The 19965-nt window shown below is 46.4% G+C and overlaps 1 protein-coding gene across 5 annotated transcripts in view; it reads right to left on the bottom strand.

The window, feature by feature from the left end:
- Positions 1 to 19159, bottom strand: part of gareml (GRB2 associated, regulator of MAPK1-like) — a 92803-nt gene extending 73644 nt beyond the window's left edge. The window contains exons 1-3 of one of the 5 annotated variants that reach the window (XM_052501237.1): positions 18451 to 19159; positions 16258 to 18235; positions 2778 to 2918 (exon numbers count right to left, since the gene is read on the bottom strand). In XM_052501237.1, the coding sequence (XP_052357197.1) occupies positions 2778 to 2918; positions 16258 to 16372 (256 nt within the window). In that variant the 5' untranslated portion in view covers positions 16373 to 18235; positions 18451 to 19159. Of the gene's footprint in view, positions 1 to 2777; positions 2919 to 16257; positions 18236 to 18306; positions 18359 to 18450 lie in introns of those variants that run through there. The other 4 variants (XM_052501238.1, XM_052501240.1, XM_052501241.1 and 1 more) reach the window with 4 other exon arrangements.
- Positions 19160 to 19965: the final 806 nt, after the last annotated feature.

Here is a 19965-nt window from a genome sequence, read left to right as displayed (position 1 = left end):
TACTGGTACCCCTGTATATAGCCTCCACATTGACTCTGTACCAGTACCCCTGTATATAGCCTCCACATTGACTCTGTACCAGTACCCCTGTATATAGCCTCCACATTGACTCTGTATCGGTACCCCTGTATATAGCCTCCACATTGACTCTGTACCAGTACCCCTGTATATAGCCTCCACATTGACTCTGTATCGGTACCCCTGTATATAGCCTCCACATTGACTCTGTATCGGTACCCCTGTATATAGCCTCCACATTGACTCTGTACTGGTACCCCTGTATATAGCCTCCACATTGACTCTGTATCGGTACCCCTGTATATAGCCTCCACATTGACTCTGTACCAGTACCCGCTGTATATAGCCTCCACATTGACTCTGTACTGGTACCCCTGTATATAGCCTCCACATTGACTCTGTACCGGTACCTCCTGTATATAGCCTCCACATTGACTCTGTATCGGTACCCCTGTATATAGTCTCCACATTGACTCTGTACCGGTACCCCCTGTATATAGCCTCCACATTGACTCTGTACCGGTACCCCTGTATATAGCCTCCACATTGACTCTGTATCGGTACCCCTGTATATAGCCTCCACATTGACTCTGTAACGGTACCCCTGTATATAGCCTCCACATTGACTCTGTATCGGTACCCCTGTATATAGCCTCCACATTGACTCTGTATCGGTACCCCCTGTATATAGCCTCCACATTGACTCTGTACCGGTACCCCTGTATATAGCCTCCACATTGACTCTGTATCAGTACCCCTGTATATAGCCTCCACATTGACTCTGTACCAGTACCCCTGTATATAGCCTCCACATTGACTCTGTACCAGTACCCGCTGTATATAGCCTCCACATTGACTCTGTACTGGTACCCCTGTATATAGCCTCCACATTGACTCTGTACCGGTACCTCCTGTATATAGCCTCCACATTGACTCTGTATCGGTACCCCCTGTATATAGTCTCCACATTGACTCTGTACCGGTACCCCTGTATATAGCCTCCACATTGACCCTGTACCGGTACCCCTGTATATAGCCTCCACATTGACTCTGTATCGGTACCCCTGTATATAGCCTCCACATTGACTCTGTAACGGTACCCCTGTATATAGCCTCCACATTGACTCTGTATCGGTACCCCTGTATATAGCCTCCACATTGACTCTGTATCGGTACCCCTGTATATAGCCTCCACATTGACTCTGTACCGGTACCCCCTGTATATAGCCTCCACATTGACTCTGTATCAGTACCCCTGTATATAGCCTCCACATTGACTCTGTATCGGTACCCCTGTATATAGCCTTCACATTGACTCTGTATCGGTACCCCTGTATATAGCCTCCACATTGACTCTGTATCGGTACCCCTGTATATAGCCTCCACATTGACTCTGTATCGGTACCCCTGTATATAGCCTCCACATTGACTCTGTATCGGTACCCCTGTATAAAGCCTCCACATTGACTCTGTATCAGTACCCCTGTATATAGCCTCCACATTGACTCTGTACCGGTACCCCTGTATATAGCCTCCACATTGACTCTGTACCGGTACCCCTGTATATAGCCTCCACATTGACTCTGTATCGGTACCCCTGTATATAGCCTCCCATTGACTCTGTACCGGTACCCCTGTATAAAGCCTCCACATTGACTCTGTATCAGTTCCCCCTGTATATAGCCTTCACATTGACTCTGTATCGGTACCCCCTGTATATAGTCTCCACATTGACTCTGTACCGGTACCCCTGTATATAGCCTCCACATTGACTCTGTATCGGTACCCCTGTATATAGCCTCCACATTGACTCTGTACCGTACCCCTGTATATAGCCTCCACATTGACTCTGTATCGGTACCCCCTGTATATAGCCTTCACATTGACTCTGTACCGGTACCCCCTGTATATAGCCTCCACATTGACTCTGTACCGGTACCCCTGTATATAGCCTCCACACTGACTCTGTACCGGTACACCCTGTATATAGCCTCCACATTGACTCTGTACCGGTACCCCTGTATATAGCCTCCACATTGACTCTGTATCGGTACCCCTGTATATAGCCGCCACACTGACTCTGTACCGGTACCCCTGTATATAGCCTCCACATTGACTCTGTATCGGTACCCCTGTATATAGCCTCCACATTGACTCTGTACCGGTACCCCTGTATATAGCCTCCACATTGACTCTGTACTGGTACCCCCTGTATATAGCCTCCACATTGACTCTGTACCAGTACCCCCTGTATATAGCCTCCACATTGACTCTGTATCGGTACCCCCTGTATATAGCCTTCACATTGACTCTGTATCGGTACCCCCTGTAAAAAGCGTTGTTATTGTTATTTACTGCTGCTCTTTAATTATTTGGTATTCTTATCTCTTGCTTTTTCTAAAACTTTTTTTTGTAGGTATTTTCGTGAAGCTGGTTCAGGGCTTGTAAGTCAGCATTTTACTGTAAGTTCTTCACTTGTTGTATTCGGCGCATGTGACAAATAACATTTAACACACTCCACAGGACTAGATGAGCGAACACAGGAAACTCACGGACCAATCAGAGAAGAGCTGCAGACAGAACACTGATCCGCAGATGACAGACAACACCTGGTATTGTAGAGGTGTGTGTGTGTGTGTGTGTGTGTGTGTGTGTGTGTGTGTGTGTGTGTGTGTGTGTGTGTGTGTGTGTGTGTGTGTGTGTGTGTGTGTGTGTGTGTGTGTGTGTGTGTGTGTGTGTGTGTGTGTGTGTGTTCTCACCCTGGTACTGTAGAGGAATGTCTATCTTGGGTCCGATGACGTAGTGTCCTTCTTCCAGAGAGAGAGCGGTGATGGTGGTCCACTGACGACACGAGTGTAGCACCACCATATCATCCTCACACAGACCATCTACACACTCCCCTAGAGACACACACACGTTACAACCACCACCATATCTCCCTCACACAGACCATCTACACACTCCCCTAGAGACCCAGACGCACAAACACACACCTTACAACCATCTACACACTCCCCTAGAGACCCAGACGCACAAACACACACCTTACAACCATCTACACACTCCCCTAGAGACCCAGACGCACAAACACACACCTTACAACCATCTACACACTCCCCTAGAGACCCAGACGCACAAACACACACCTTACAACCATCTACACACTCCCCTAGAGACACAGACGCACAAACACACACCTTACAACCATCTACACACTCCCCTAGAGACCCAGACGCACAAACACACACCTTACAACCATCTACACACTCCCCTAGAGACACAGACGCACAAACACACACCTTACAACCATCTACACACTCCCTAGAGACACAGACGCACAAACACACACCTTACAACCATCTACACACTCCCCTAGAGACACAGACGCACAAACACACACCTTACAACCATCTACACACTCCCCTAGAGACCCAGACGCACAAACACACACCTTACAACCATCTACACACTCCCCTAGAGACACAGACGCACAAACACACACCTTACAACCAGCTACACACTCCCTAGAGACACAGACGCACAAACACACACCTTACAACCATCTACACACTCCCCTAGAGACCCAGACGCACAAACACACACCTTACAACCATCTACACACTCCCTAGAGACCCAGACGCACAAACACACACCTTACAACCATCTACACACTCCCCTAGAGACCCAGACGCACAAACACACACCTTACAACCATCTACACACTCCCCTAGAGACCCAGACGCACAAACACACACCTTACAACCATCTACACACTCCCCTAGAGACCCAGACGCACAAACACACACCTTACAACCATCTACACACTCCCTAGAGACCCAGACGCACAAACACACACCTTACAACCATCTACACACTCCCCTAGAGACCCAGACGCACAAACACACACCTTACAACCATCTACACACTCCCCTAGAGACCCAGACGCACAAACACACACCTTACAACCATCTACACACTCCCCTAGAGACCCAGACGCACAAACACACACCTTACACCATCTACACACTCCCCTAGAGACCCAGACGCACAAACACACACCGTACAACCATCTACACACTCCCCTAGAGACCCAGACGCACAAACACACACCTTACAAAACCATCTACACACTCCCCTAGAGACCCAGACGCACAAACACACACCTTACAACCATCTACACACCCCTAGAGACCCAGACGCACAAACACACACCGTACAACCATCTACACACTCCCCTAGAGACCCAGACGCACAAACACACACCTTACAACCATCTACACACTCCCCTAGAGACCCAGACGCACAAACACACACCTTACAACCATCTACACACTCCCTAGAGACCCAGACGCACAAACACACACCTTACAACCATCTACACACTCCCCTAGAGACCCAGACGCACAAACACACACCTTACAACCATCTACACACTCCCCTAGAGACCCAGACGCACAAACACACACCTTACAACCATCTACACACTCCCCTAGAGACCCAGACGCACAAACACACACCTTACAACCATCTACACACTCCCCTAGAGACCCAGACGCACACACACACACCTTACAACCATCTACACACTCCCTAGAGACCCAGACGCACAAACACACACCTTACAACCATCTACACACTCCCGTAGAGACCCAGACGCACAAACACACACCTTACAACCATCTACACACTCCCCTAGAGACCCAGACGCACACACACCTTACAACCATCTACACACTCCCCTAGAGACCCAGACGCACACACACCTTACAACCATCTACACACTCCCTAGAGACCCAGACGCACAAACACACACCTTACAACCATCTACACACTCCCCTAGAGACCCAGACGCACAAACACACACCTTACAACCATCTACACACTCCCCTAGAGACCCAGACGCACAAACACACACCTTACAACCATCTACACACTCCCCTAGAGACCCAGACGCACAAACACACACCTTACAACCATCTACACACTCCCCTAGAGACCCAGACGCACAAACACACACCTTACAACCATCTACACACTCCCCTAGAGACCCAGACGCACAAACACACACCTTACAACCATCTACACACTCCCCTAGAGACCCAGACGCACACACACACACCTTACAACCATCTACACACTCCCCTAGAGACCCAGACGCACAAACACACACCTTACAACCATCTACACACTCCCGAGAGACCCAGACGCACAAACACACACCTTACAACCATCTACACACTCCCCTAGAGACCCAGACGCACAAACACACACCTTACAACCATCTACACACTCCCTAGAGACCCAGACGCACAAACACACACCTTACAACCATCTACACACTCCCCTAGAGACCCAGACGCACAAACACACACCTTACAACCATCTACACACTCCCTAGAGACCCAGACGCACAAACACACACCTTACAACCATCTACACACTCCCGAGAGACCCAGACGCACACACACCTTACAACCATCTACACACTCCCCTAGAGACCCAGACGCACACACACACACCTTACAACCATCTACACACTCCCGAGAGACCCAGACGCACAAACACACACCTTACAACCATCTACACACTCCCCTAGAGACCCAGACGCACACACACCTTACAACCATCACAGGTGTGACTAATTCCCTAATTATTGTGTTTTTAATTGTGATACTGTTTACTGGTTGATTCATTGAGAGCTTGTTACCGGATTGATTCATTGAGAGCTTGTTAACAGATTGAGTCATTGAGAGCTTGTTAACAGATTGATTCATTGAGAGCTTGTTAACGGATTGAGTCATTGAGAGCTTGTTAACAGATTGATTCATTGAGAGCTTGTTAACAGATTGATTCATTGAGAGCTTGTTAACGGATTGAGTCATTGAGAGCTTGTTAACAGATTGATTCATTGAGAGCTTGTTAACGGATTGAGTCATTGAGAGCTTGTTAACAGATTGAGTCATTGAGAGCTTGTTAACAGATTGATTCATTGAGAGCTTGTTAACGGATTGAGTCATTGAGAGCTTGTTAACAGATTGATTCATTGAGAGCTTGTTAACGGATTGAGTCATTGAGAGCTTGTTAACAGATTGAGTCATTGAGAGCTTGTTAATTGAGTCATTGAGAGCTTGTTAACAGATTGATTCATTGAGAGCTTGTTAACAGATTGATTCATTGAGAGCTTGTTAACGGATTGAGTCATTGAGAGCTTGTTAACAGATTGATTCATTGAGAGCTTGTTAACAGATTGATTCATTGAGAGCTTGTTAACGGATTGAGTCATTGAGAGCTTGTTAACAGATTGATTCATTGAGAGCTTGTTAACAGATTGAGTCATTGAGAGCTTGTTAACAGATTGATTCATTGAGAGCTTGTTAACGGATTGAGTCATTGAGAGCTTGTTAACAGATTGATTCATTGAGAGCTTGTTAACGGATTGAGTCATTGAGAGCTTGTTAACAGATTGATTCATTGAGAGCTTGTTAACGGATTGAGTCATTGAGAGCTTGTTAACAGATTGATTCATTGAGAGCTTGTTAACAGATTGATTCATTGAGAGCTTGTTACCGGATTGATTCATTGAGAGCTTGTTAACAGATTGATTCATTGAGAGCTTGTTAACAGATTGATTCATTGAGAGCTTGTTACCGGATTGATTCTTGGTACTTGGGGGTGATCTATGTAAACCTAGGGGGGTGTAGTCAGATCTATGTAAACCTAGGAGGGTGTAGTCAGATCTATGTAAACCTAGGAGGGTGTAGTCAGATCTATGTAAACCTAGGAGGGTGTAGTCAGATCTATGTAAACCTATGGGGGTGTAGTCAGATCTATGTAAACCTAGGGGGTGTAGTCACATCTATGTAAACCTTGGGGGTGTAGTCAGATCTATGTAAACCTTGGGGGTGTTGTCAGATCTATGTAGACCTAGGGGGTGTAGTCAGATCTATTTAAACCTAGGGGGTGTTGTCAGATCTATGGTAGCTAGGGGTGTTGTCAGATCTATGTAAACCTAGGGGTGTTGTCAGATCTCTTTAAACCTAGGGGGTGTTGTCAGGTATATGTAAACCTGGGGGTGTAGTCAGATCTATGTAAACCTAGGGGGTGTTGTCAGATCTATGTAAACTAGTGGGGTGTAGTCAGATCTATGTAAACCTTGGGGGTGTAGTCAGATCTATGTAAACCTTGGGGGTGTTGTCAGATCTATGTAAACCTGGGGGTGTAGTCAGATCTATGTAAACCTAGGGGGTGTCAGATCTATGTAAATCTGGGGGTGTAGTCAGTTCTATGGTACCTAGGGCGGTGTTGTCAGATCTATGTAAACCTGGGGGTTGTTGTCAGATCTATTTAAACCTAGGGGGTGTTGTCAGATCTATGTAAACCTGGGGGTGTAGTCAGATCTATGTAAACCTAGGGGGTGTAGTCAGATCTATGTAAATCTGGGGGTGTAGTCAGTTCTATGGTACCTAGGGCGGTGTTGTCAGATCTATGTAAACCTAGTGGGGTGTTGTCAGATATATGGTACCAAGGGAGGTGTTGTCAGATCTATGGTACCAAGGGGGTGTTGTCAGATCTATGTAAACCTAGGGGTTGTTGTCCGATCTATGTAAACCTAGGGGGTGTAGTTAGATCTATGTAAACCTAGGTGGTGTAGTTAGTACTATGTAAACGTAGGGGGTGTTGTCAGATCTATGTAAACCTAGGGGTGTTGTCAGATCTATGGTACCTCGGGGGTGTTGTCAGATCTATGTAAACCTAGGGGTGTTGTCAGATATATGGTAGCTAGGGGGTGTTGTCAGATCTATGTAAACCTAGGGGGTGTAGTCAGATCTATGTAAACTAGGGGGTGTAGTCAGATCTATGTAAACCTAGGGGGTGTAGTCAGATCTATGTAAACCTTGGGGGTGTTGTCAGATCTATGTAAACCTGGGGGTGTGGTCAGTACTATGTAAACTTAGGGGGTGTTGTCAGATCTATGTAAACCTTGGGGGTGTTGTCAGATCTATGGTACCTTGGGAGGTGTTGTCAGATCTATAGTACCTAGGGGGATGTTGTCAGATCTATGTAAACCTAGGGGGGTGTTGTCAGATCTATGGTACCTTGGGGGGTGTTGTCAGATCTATGTAAACCTAGGAGGGTGTAGTCAGATCTATGGTACCTTGGGGGTGTTGTCAGATCTATGTAAACCTAGAGGGGTGTTGTCAGATCTATGTAAACTTGGGGGTGTTGTCAGATCTATGTAAACCTAGGGGGGTGTTGTCAGATCTATGGTACCTAGGGGGGTGTAGTCAGATCTATGTAAACTAGGGGGGTGTAGTCAGATCTATGTAAACCTAGGGGGGTGTAGTCAGATCTCTTTAAACCTTGGGGGGTGTTGTCAGGTATATGTAAACCTAGGGGGGTGAAGTCAGATCTATGTAAACCTAGGGGGGTGTTGTCAGATCTATGTAAACCTAGGGGGTGTAGTCAGATCTATGTAAACTAGGGGTGTAGTCAGATCTATGTAAACCTAGGGGGGTGTAGTCAGATCTATGTAAACCTTGGGGGTGTTGTCAGATCTATGTAAACCTAGGGGGTGTAGTCAGATCTATGTAAACCTGGGGGTGTAGTCAGATCTATGGTACCTAGGGGGGTGTTGTCAGATCTATGTAAACCTAGGAGGGTGTAGTCAGATCTATGGTACTTAGGGGGTGTTGTCAGAGCTATGTAAACCTAGGTGGTGTAGTCAGATCTATTTAAACCGAGGGGGTGTTGTCAGATCTATGGTACCTAGGGGGTGTTGTCAGAGCTATGTAAACCTAGGGGGTGTAGTCAGATCTATTTAAACCGAGGGGGTGTTGTCAGATCTATGGTACTTAGGGGGTGTTGTCAGAGCTATGTAAACCTAGGGGGTGTAGTCAGATCTATTTAAACCGAGGGGGTGTTGTCAGATCGATGGTAATTAGGGGTGCAGTCAGTACTATGTAAACATTGGGGGGTGTTGTCAGTACTATGTAAACCTAGGGGGGTGTAGTCAGATCTATGTAAACCTGGGGGGTGTAGTCATTTCTATGGTACCTTGGGCGGTGTTGTCAGATCTATGTAAACCTAGGGGGGTGTTGTCAGATCTATGTAAACCTAGGGTGTGTAGTCAGATCTCTTTCAACCCTGGGGGTGTTGTCAGGTATATGTAAACCTTGGGGGTGAAGTCAGATCTATGTAAACCTAGGGGGTGTTGTCAGATCTATGTAAACCTAGGGGGGTGTAGTCAGATCTATGTAAACTTAGGAGGGTGTAGTCAGATCTATGTAAACCTAGGAGGGTGTAGTCAGATCTATGTAAACCTAGGAGGGTGTAGTCAGATCTATGTAAACCTATGGGGGTGTAGTCAGATCTATGTAAACCTTGGGGGGTGTAGTCAGATCTATGTAGACCTAGGGGGGTGTTGTCAGATCTATGTAAACCTTGGGGGGTGTAGTCAGATCTATGTAAACCTTGGGGGGTGTAGTCAGATCTATGTAAACTGGGGGGTGTCAGTCAGATCTATGTAAACCTTGGGGGTGTTGTCAGATCTATGTAAACCTTGGGGGGTGTAGTCAGATCTATGTAGACCTAGGGGGGTGTTGTCAGATCTATGGTAGCTAGGGGGTGTTGTCAGATCTATGTAAACCTAGGGGGTGTTGTCAGATCTCTTTAAACCTAGGGGGGTGTTGTCAGGTATATGTAAACCTGGGGGGGGGGTGTAGTCAGATCTATGTAAACCTAGGGGGTGTTGTCAGATCTATGTAAACCTAGGGGGGTGTAGTCAGATCTATGTAAACTAGTGGGGTGTAGTCAGATCTATGTAAACCTTGGGGGTGTAGTCAGATCTATGTAAACCTTGGGGGGTGTTGTCAGATATATGTAAACCTGGGGGGTTGTTGTCAGATCTATTTAAACCTAGGGGGGTGTTGTCAGATCTATGTAAACCTGGGGGGGTGTAGTCAGATCTATGTAAACCTAGGGGGGTGTAGTCAGATCTATGTAAATCTGGGGGTGTAGTCAGTTCTATGGTACCTAGGGCGGTGTTGTCAGATCTATGTAAACCTAGTGGGGTGTTGTCAGATCTATGGTACCAAGGGAGGTGTTGTCAGATCTATGGTACCAAGGGGGGTGTTGTCAGATCTATGTAAACCTAGGGGTTGTTGTCCGATCTATGTAAACCTAGGGGGTGTAGTTAGATCTATGTAAACCTAGGTGGTGTAGTTAGTACTATGTAAACGTAGGGGGGTGTTGTCAGATCTATGTAAACCTAGGGGGTGTTGTCAGATCTATGGTACCTCGGCGGGTGTTGTCAGATCTATGTAAACCTAGGGGGTGTTGTCAGATATATGGTAGCTAGGGGGGTGTTGTCAGATCTATGTAAACCTAGGGGGGTGTAGTCAGATCTATGTAAACTAGGGGGTGTAGTCAGATCTATGTAAACCTAGGGGGGTGTAGTCAGATCTATGTAAACCTTGGGGGGTGTTGTCAGATCTATGTAAACCTGGGGGGTGTGGTCAGTACTATGTAAACTTAGGGGGGTGTTGTCAGATCTATGTAAACCTTGGGGGGTGTTGTCAGATCTATGGTACCTTGGGAGGTGTTGTCAGATCTATAGTACCTAGGGGGATGTTGTCAGATCTATGTAAACCTAGGAGGGTGTTGTCAGATCTATGGTACCTTGGGGGGTGTTGTCAGATCTATGTAAACCTAGGAGGGTGTAGTCAGATCTATGGTACCTTGGGGGGTGTTGTCAGATCTATGTAAACCTAGAGGGGTGTTGTCAGATCTATGTAAACTTGGGGGGTGTTGTCAGATCTATGTAAACCTAGGGGGGTGTTGTCAGATCTATGGTACCTAGGGGGTGTAGTCAGATCTATGTAAACTAGGGGGGTGTAGTCAGATCTATGTAAACCTAGGGGGTGTAGTCAGATCTCTTTAAACCTTGGGGGGTGTTGTCAGGTATATGTAAACCTAGGGGGTGAAGTCAGATATATGTAAACCTAGGGGGTGTTGTCAGATCTATGTAAACCTAGGGGGGTGTAGTCAGATCTATGTAAACTAGGGGGGTGTAGTCAGATCTATGTAAACCTAGGGGGGTGTAGTCAGATCTATGTAAACCTTGGGGGGTGTTGTCAGATCTATGTAAACCTAGGGGGGTGTAGTCAGATCTATGTAAACCTGGGGGGTGTAGTCAGATCTATGGTACCTAGGGGGTGTTGTCAGATCTATGTAAACCTAGGAGGGTGTAGTCAGATCTATGGTACTTAGGGGGGTGTTGTCAGAGCTATGTAAACCTAGGGGGTGTAGTCAGATCTATTTAAACCGAGGGGGTGTTGTCAGATCTATGGTACCTAGGGGGGTGTTGTCAGAGCTATGTAAACCTAGGGGGGTGTAGTCAGATCTATTTAAACCGAGGGGGTGTTGTCAGATCTATGGTACTTAGGGGGGTGTTGTCAGAGCTATGTAAACCTAGGGGGGTGTAGTCAGATCTATTTAAACCGAGGGGGTGTTGTCAGATCGATGGTAATTAGGGGGTGCAGTCAGTACTATGTAAACATTGGGGGGTGTTGTCAGTACTATGTAAACCTAGGGGGGTGTAGTCAGATCTATGTAAACCTGGGGGGTGTAGTCATTTCTATGGTACCTTGGGCGGTGTTGTCAGATCTATGTAAACCTAGGGGGGTGTTGTCAGATCTATGTAAACCTAGGGTGTGTAGTCAGATCTCTGTCAACCCTGGGGGGTGTTGTCAGGTATATGTAAACCTTGGGGGGTGAAGTCAGATCTATGTAAACCTAGGGGGGTGTAGTCAGATCTATGTAAACCTAGGGGAGTGTAGTCAGATCTATGTAAACTGGGGGGGGGTGTAGTCAGATCTATGTAAACCTAGGGGGGTGTAGTCAGATCTATGTAAGCCTTGGGGGGTGTTGTCAGATCTATGTAAACCTAGGGGGGTGTAGTCAGATCTATTTAAACCTAGTGGGTGTTGTCAGATCTATGGTAGCTAGGGGGGTGTTGTCAGATCTATGTAAACCTAGGGGGTGTTGTCAGATCTATGGTACCTAGGGGGTGTAGTCTGTACTATGTAAACCTAGGGGGTTGTTGTCAGTACTATGTAAACCTAGGGGGGTGTAGTCAGGTATATGTAAACCTAGGGGGTGTAATCAGATCTATGTAAACCTAGGGGGGTGTAGTCAGATCTATGTAAACTAGGGGGGTGTAGTCAGATCTATGTAAACCTTGGGGGTGTAGTCAGATCTATGTAAACCTTGGGGGGTGTTGTCAGATCTATGTAAACCTGGGGGGTTGTTGTCAGATCTATTTAAACCTAGGGGGTGTTGTCAGATCTATGTAAACCTAGGGGGGTGTAGTCAGATCTATGTAAACCTAGGGGGGTGTAGTCAGATCTATGTAAATCTGGGGGGTGTAGTCAGTTCTATGGTACCTAGGGCGGTGTTGTCAGATCTATGTAAACCTAGTGGGGTGTTGTCAGATCTATGGTACCAAGGGAGGTGTTGTCAGATCTATGGTACCTAGGGGGGTTTTGTCAGATCTATGTAAACCTAGGAGGGTGTAGTTAGATCTATGGTACTTAGGGGGGTGTTGTCAGATCTATGTAAACCTAGGGGTTGTTGTGCGATCTATGTAAACCTAGGGGGTGTAGTTAGATCTATGTCAACCTAGGTCTTGTAGTTAGTACTATGTAAACCTAGGGGGGTGTTGTCAGATCGATGTAAACCTAGGGGGTGTTGTCAGATCTATGGTACCTCGGCGGGTGTTGTCAGATCTATGTAAACCTAGGGGGTGTTGTCAGATCTATGGTAGCTAGGGGGGTGTTGTCAGATCTATGTAAACCTAGGGGGTGTTGTCAGATCTATGTAAACCTAGGGGGGTGTTGTCAAATCTATGTCAACCTAGGGGGTGTAGTCAGATCTATGTAAACCTAGGGGGGTGTAGTCAGATCTATTTAAACCTAGGGGGTGTTGTCAGATCTATGGTAGCTAGGGGGGTGAAGTCAGATCTATGTAAACCTAGGGGGTGTTGTCAGATCTATGGTACCTAGGGGGTGTAGTCAGTACTATGTAAACCTAGGGGGTTGTTGTCAGTACTATGTAAACCTAGGGGGGTGTAGTCAGATCTATGTAAACCTGGGGGTGGAGTCAGTTCTATGGTACCTTGGGCGGTGTTGTCAGATCTATGTAAACCTAGGGGGGTGTTGTCAGTACTATGTAAACCTAGGGGGGTGCAGTCAGATCTCTTTAAACCTAGGGGGGTGTTGTCAGGTATATGTAAACCAAGGGGGGTGTAGTCAGATCTATGTAAACCTAGGGGGGTATTGTCAGATCTATGTAAACCTAGGGGGGTGTAGTCAGATCTATGTAAACTAGGGGGGTGTAGTCAGATCTATGTAAACCTTGGGGGTGTAGTCAGATCTATGTAAACCTTGGGGGGTGTTGTCAGATCTATGTAAACCTGGGGGGTTTTTGTCAGATCTATTTAAACCTAGGGGGGTGTAGTCAGATCTATTTAAACCTAGGGGGGTGTTGTCAGATCTATGTAAACCTGGGGGGGTGTAGTCAGATCTATGTAAACCTAGGGGGGTGTAGTCAGATCTATGTAAATCTGGGGGGTATAGTCAGTTCTATGGTACCTAGGGCGGTGTTGTCAGATCTATGTAAACCTAGTAGGGTGTAGTTAGATCTATGGTACTTAGGGGGGTGTTGTCAGATCTATGTAAACCTAGGGGTTGTTGTCCGATCTATGTAAACCTAGGGGGTGTAGTTAGATCTATGTAAACCTAGGGGGGTGTTGTCAGATCTATGTAAACCTAGGGGTTGTTGTCCGATCTATGTAAACCTAGGGGGTGTAGTTAGTACTATGTAAACCTAGGGGGGTGTTGTCAGATCTATGTAAACCTAGGGGGTGTTGTCAGATCTATGGTACCTCGGCGGGTGTTGTCAGATCTATGTAAACCTAGGGGGTGTTGTCAGATCTATGGTAGCTAGGGGGTGTTGTCAGATCTATGTAAACCTAGGGGGTGTTGTCAGATCTATGTAAACCTTGGGGGTGTCGTCAGTACTATGTAAACCTGGGGGTGTGGTCAGTACTATGTAAACCTAGGGGGGTGTTGTCAGATCTATGTAAACCTGGGGGTGTTGTCAGTTCTATGGTACCTTGGGCGGTGTTGTCAGATCTATGTAAACCTAGGGGGGTGTTGTCAAATCTATGTAAACCTAGGGGGTGTAGTCAGATCTCTTTAAACCTTGGGGGGTGTTGTCAGATCTATGTAAACCTAGGGGGGTGTAGTCAGATCTATGTAAACCTGGGGGGTGTTGTCAGATCTATGTAAACCTTGGGGGTGTCGTCAGTACTATGTAAACCTAGGGGGGTGTTGTCAGATCTATGTAAACCAAGGGGGGTGTTGTCAGATCTATGTAAACCTAGGGGGGTGTAGTCAGATCTATGGTACCTAGGGGGTGTGTCAGATCTATGTAAACCTTGGGGGTGTTGTCAGATCTATGTAAACCTAGGGGGGTGTTGTCAGATCTATGGTACCTAGGGGGGTGTGTCAGATCTATGTAAACCTTGGGGGTGTTGTCAGATCTATGTAAACCTAGGGGGTGTAGTCAGTACTATGTAAACCTAGGGGGGTGTTGTCAGTACTATGTAAACCTAGGGGGGTGTTGTCAGATCTATGTAAACCTAGGGGGGTGTAGTCAGATCTATGTAAACCTAGGGGGTGTAGTCAGATCTATGTAAACCTGGGGGGGTTTAGTCAGATCTATGGTACCTAGGGGGCTGTTGTCAGATCTATAGTACCTAGGGGGATGTTGTCAGATCTATGTAAACCTAGGAGGGTGTAGTCAGATCTATGTAAACCTTGGGGGTGTCGTCAGTACTATGTAAACCTTGGGGGTGTTGTCAGATCTATGTAAACCTAGGGGGGTGTTGTCAGATCTATGTAAACCTAGGGGGGTGTAGTCAGATCTATGGTACCTAGGGGGGGTGTCAGATCTATGTAAACCTTGGGGGTGTTGTCAGATCTATGTAAACCTAGGGGGGTGTTGTCAGATCTATGGTACCTAGGGGGGTGTGTCAGATCTATGTAAACCTTGGGGGTGTTGTCAGATCTATGTAAACCTAGGGGGTGTAGTCAGTACTATGTAAACCTAGGGGGGTGTTGTCAGTACTATGTAAACCTAGGGGGGTGTTGTCAGATCTATGTAAACCTAGGGGGTGTAGTCAGATCTATGTAAACCTAGGGGGGTGTAGTCAGATCTATGTAAACCTGGGGGGGTTTAGTCAGATCTATAGTACCTAGGGGGATGTTGTCAGATCTATGTAAACCTCGGAGGGTGTAGTCAGATCTATGGTACCTAGGGGGGTGTTGTCAGATCTATGTAAATCTAGGAGGGTGTAGTCAGATCTATGGTACCTAGGGGGGTGTTGTCAGATCTATGTAAACCTAGGGGGGTGTTGTCAGATCTATGTAAACCAAGGGGGGTGTTGTCAGATCTATGTAAACCTAGGGGGGTGTAGTCAGATCTATGTAAACCTGGGGGGGTGTAGTCAGTTCTATGGTACCTAGGGCGGTGTTGTCAGATCTATGTAAACTTAGGGGGGTGTTGTCAGATCTATGTAAACCTCTGGGCTGTAGTCAGATCGATGTAAACCTAAAGGGTGTCGTCAGATCTCTGTAAACCTAGGGGGGTGTTGTCATAGGGGGGGTGGGGGCACGCTTTTTGTCCAGTGTAAAATGCCTCAAACCTGGCGTTCGGTTTCCTTGCACTGCTCGTTAGTATTCAGAACACTCACCGGCAGATTACAGAATTTACATATGAAAAGCAGAGCAGGACTTTAGCGACACAACAGACACTTTGTGGTGGTTTGGCCATACTGTTAAATAACAGACTTGCTACCGTGAGGGGTTCAATTGAAGCTGCTGCAACAAGTCATCTTTATTACAGACCGAGTAGTCGACATACCAGTAGACCTGCCCAAACGTTTACACGTTTATAAACTATTTGTGTCCAGTGCTGCTTCTTTAGTGTCCAGTTCCCAAACAGTTTCCAAACTCTCCTAATTCAATCAATCATTATTATTCTCCACACGGATAATACTGTTATAGAGCCAGTTTAGTGTTTAGGAAGGAATATTGTGTTAAGATGGAGAAGATGGTGTAGTAGGCTAAGAGAAGGATGGATAGAGGAGTCAGTGAGGTGTGTCCTCGAAGGTCTTACCAGGCGCCAGGCGGACCAGACAGGGCAAGCGGACCTTACTGACCACAGCATCTAATGGAACCGACACGGAGCTCCAAGACACCTCCGACAGGCTGGTCCAAAGCTTCTCCATCATATCTCATACTGGCACTACGTCATCACACCCCACACCGGGAGAGGTCCGGGATGGTGCAGCTCTTCGCTCAGTCTCACCATTTTTTGGAGAGCGAGAGAAAGTTGATTTGAGAGAAAGTGCACGGAGTGTGGGCGGGGGAACTAGCGAGCTCTGTTCCTGTTCTTCTTGCGGACATCTCTACTCCTCCTCCCATCTCTCTCTAAGCGTCACTCCCTCCCCTCGAATAGCCAATCATCAGCGGATTCTCCAGGCTGGTTGTTTACTGAATGAGCTCCGCCGGGAGAATTGACAGGCTCAAACCAACTGCCTCGCGAGGAAGCGGGCTGAAACCGGTGCGACGGTGAATGACTCTAATGGAATCTAAATATCAATCTTGGTTTCTATTACACACCTTAATGAACACTTTTAAATTATACAGTATTTGAGCTAAACAAAAATGACATTTTCCTTCAAGTATATTTTTTACGATTGGTAATTGTACTATTACAACAAAAAGAGTTAAATACACGTCATTTTCTCCTTGAAACATTTTATTGAAAAACGGTAGAATTGCATTCATTCCCATGGAGGACTGCTCCTACTATGTCCAACCGGTGGCATCAAAGCCTCTCAATGGCCAACACACAGTGATCCAGGGTTTATATAGGTAATTGGTTTCTGAGTTCTACTGCAGACCTGTTTCTACATAGTTGTACTTCACTACAGAGAAGTAATGTTGTTTTCACTCCAGCCAATCACAAAGTAAATTACCCAGCCATCACCTTTGTCTTGAGACATGCAATGGAGACATCTCAAGATACTTACATTCAAGACATGTCTCAAAACACATCTTGAAGAGATTTCCAGAGACAGCCTGTCAAGACACTCATGCCATGTCTTAAGACATTTTATGTACAGTGCATTCAGAAAGTATTCAGACCCCCCTTGATTTTTTCCACATTTTGGTACGTTACAGCCTTATTCTAAAATGGATTCAATATTATTTTCCCCTCATCAATCTACACACAATACCCCATAATGACATCACAATACCCCATAATGACATCACAATAACCCATAATGACATCACAATACCGCATAATGACAAAGTGAAAAAAGGTTGAAACATTTTTGCAAATGTATTACAAATAAAAACAGAAATACCTTATTTAGTATTCAGACCCTTTACTATGAGACTTGAAATTGAGCTCAGGTGCATCCTGTTTCCATTGATCATCCTTGAGATGTTTCTACAACTTGATTGGAGTCCAACTGTGATAAATTCAATTGATTGGACATGATTTGGAAAGGCACTCACCTGTCTATATAAGGTCCCACAGTTGACAGGGCATGTCAGAGCAAAAACCAAGCCTTGAGGTCGAAGGAATTTTTGGGGCGAGGTACAGATCTGGGGAAGGGTACCAAAACATTTCTGCAGCATTGAAGGTCCCCAAGAACACAGTGGCCTCCATCATTATTAAATGGAAGAAGTTTGGAACCACTAAGACTCTTCTTAGAGCTGGCTGCCCAGTCAAACTGAGCAATCGGGGGAGAAGGTCCTTGGTCAGAGAGGTGACCAAGAACCAGACGGTCACTCTGACAGAGCTCTAGAGTTCCTCTGTAGGGATGGGAGAACCTTCCAGAAGGACAGCCATCTCTACAGCCCTCCACCAATCAGGCCTTTATGGTAGTCTGATGAGGGAAGTTGACTGCATGATAAGAGCTGTTTGTTTTTACATGTGCGATTGCTCCCTTTTGTCAGGATAAGAGGATGGAAGACATGTTAGCAACTCAAAGTAACTTAAGGCATTGTTAAAAAGAACATAACACCTGCCAAGTTTCCTTTCTTCCAATGAGAACAGACTGATTCATTGTATTTTCAGACTCAACATAAATAAAGCTGGGTCCTATCTGGTGCCAAACAGTAAGCCCTCATGGGCGGTTGAGATATCTACTTCAACATAGAATAAAGCTGGGTCCTATCTGGTGCCAAACAGTAAGCCCTCATGGGTGGTTGGGATATCTACTTCAACATAGAACAAAGCTGGGTCCTATCTGGTGCCAAACAGTAAGCCCTCATGGGCGGTTGGGATATCTACTTCAACATAGAATAAAGCTGGGTCCTATCTGGTGCCAAACAGTAAGCCCTCATGGGCGGTTGGGATATCTACTTCAACATAGAATAAAGCTGGGTCCTATCTGGTGCCAAACAGTAAGCCCTCATGGGCGGTTGGGATATCTACTTCAACATAGAATAAAGCTGGGTCCTATCTGGTGCCAAACAGTAAGCCCTCATGGGCGGTTGGGATATCTACTTCAACATAGAATAAAGCTGGGTCCTATCTGGTGCCAAACAGTAAGCCCTCATGGGCGGTTGGGATATCTACTTCAGCATAGAAACAGTAAGCCCTCATGGGCGGTTGGGATATCTACTTCAGCATAGAAACAGTAAGCCCTCATGGGCGGTTGGGATATCTACTTCAGCTGGGCTATTCAGAATTAGAGGACATGAAAATGGCAAGGTGTGTTTCTTTTAAAAATGTAACCCTTATTTTACCAGGCAAGTCAGTTAAGAACAAATTCTTAGTATATATGATGTTATTGCTGTATATATGATACATGTTATTGCTGCATATATGTTATTGCTGTATATATGTGATATGTTATTGCTGTATATATGATATGTTATTGCATATACATACATACATTACATTTACATTTAAGTCATTTAGCAGACGCTCTTATCCAGAGCGACTTACAAATTGGTGCATACACCTTATGACATCCAGTGGAACAGCCACTTTACAATAGTGCATCTAGATCTTTTAGGGGGGGTGAGAAGGATTACTTATCCTATCCTAGGTATTCCTTAAAGAGGTGGGGTTTGGGTTTCAGGTGTCTCCGGAAGGTGGTGATTGACTCCGCTGTCCTGGCGTCGTGAGGGAGTTTGTTCCACCATTGGGGGGCCAGAGCAGCGAACAGTTTTGACTGGGCTGAGCGGGAACTGTACTTCCTCAGTGGTAGGGAGGCGAGCAGGCCAGAGGTGGATGAACGCAGTGCCCTTGTTTGGGTGTAGGGCCTGATCAGAGCCTGGAGGTACTGAGGTGCCGTTCCCCTCACAGCTCCGTAGGCAAGCACCATGGTCTTGTAGCGGATGCGAGCTTCAACTGGAAGCCAGTGGAGAGAGCGGAGGAGCGGGGTGACGTGAGAGAACTTGGGAAGGTTGAACACCAGACGGGCTGCGGCGTTCTGGATGAGTTGTAGGGTTTAATGGCACAGGCAGGGAGCCCAGCCAACAGCGAGTTGCAGTAATCCAGACGGGAGATGACAAGTGCCTGGATTAGGACCTGCGCCGCTTCCTGTGTGAGGCAGGGTCGTACTCTGCGGATGTTGTAGAGCATGAACCTACAGGAACGGGCCACCGCCTTGATGTTAGTTGAGAACGACAGGGTGTTGTCCAGGATCACGCCAAGGTTCTTAGCGCTCTGGGAGGAGGACACAATGGAGTTGTCAACCGTGATGGCGAGATCATGGAACGGGCAGTCCTTCCCCGGGAGGAAGAGGAGCTCCGTCTTGCCGAGGTTCAGCTTGAGGTGGTGATCCGTCATCCACAC

This window comes from Oncorhynchus keta, unplaced genomic scaffold, assembly GCF_023373465.1.
Source record: "Oncorhynchus keta strain PuntledgeMale-10-30-2019 unplaced genomic scaffold, Oket_V2 Un_contig_12886_pilon_pilon, whole genome shotgun sequence".
Taxonomy (NCBI): Eukaryota; Metazoa; Chordata; class Actinopteri; order Salmoniformes; family Salmonidae; genus Oncorhynchus; species Oncorhynchus keta.
The sequence above is the reverse complement of the archived record's forward strand: the minus strand, read 5'-3'. Positions and strand labels throughout refer to the sequence as shown.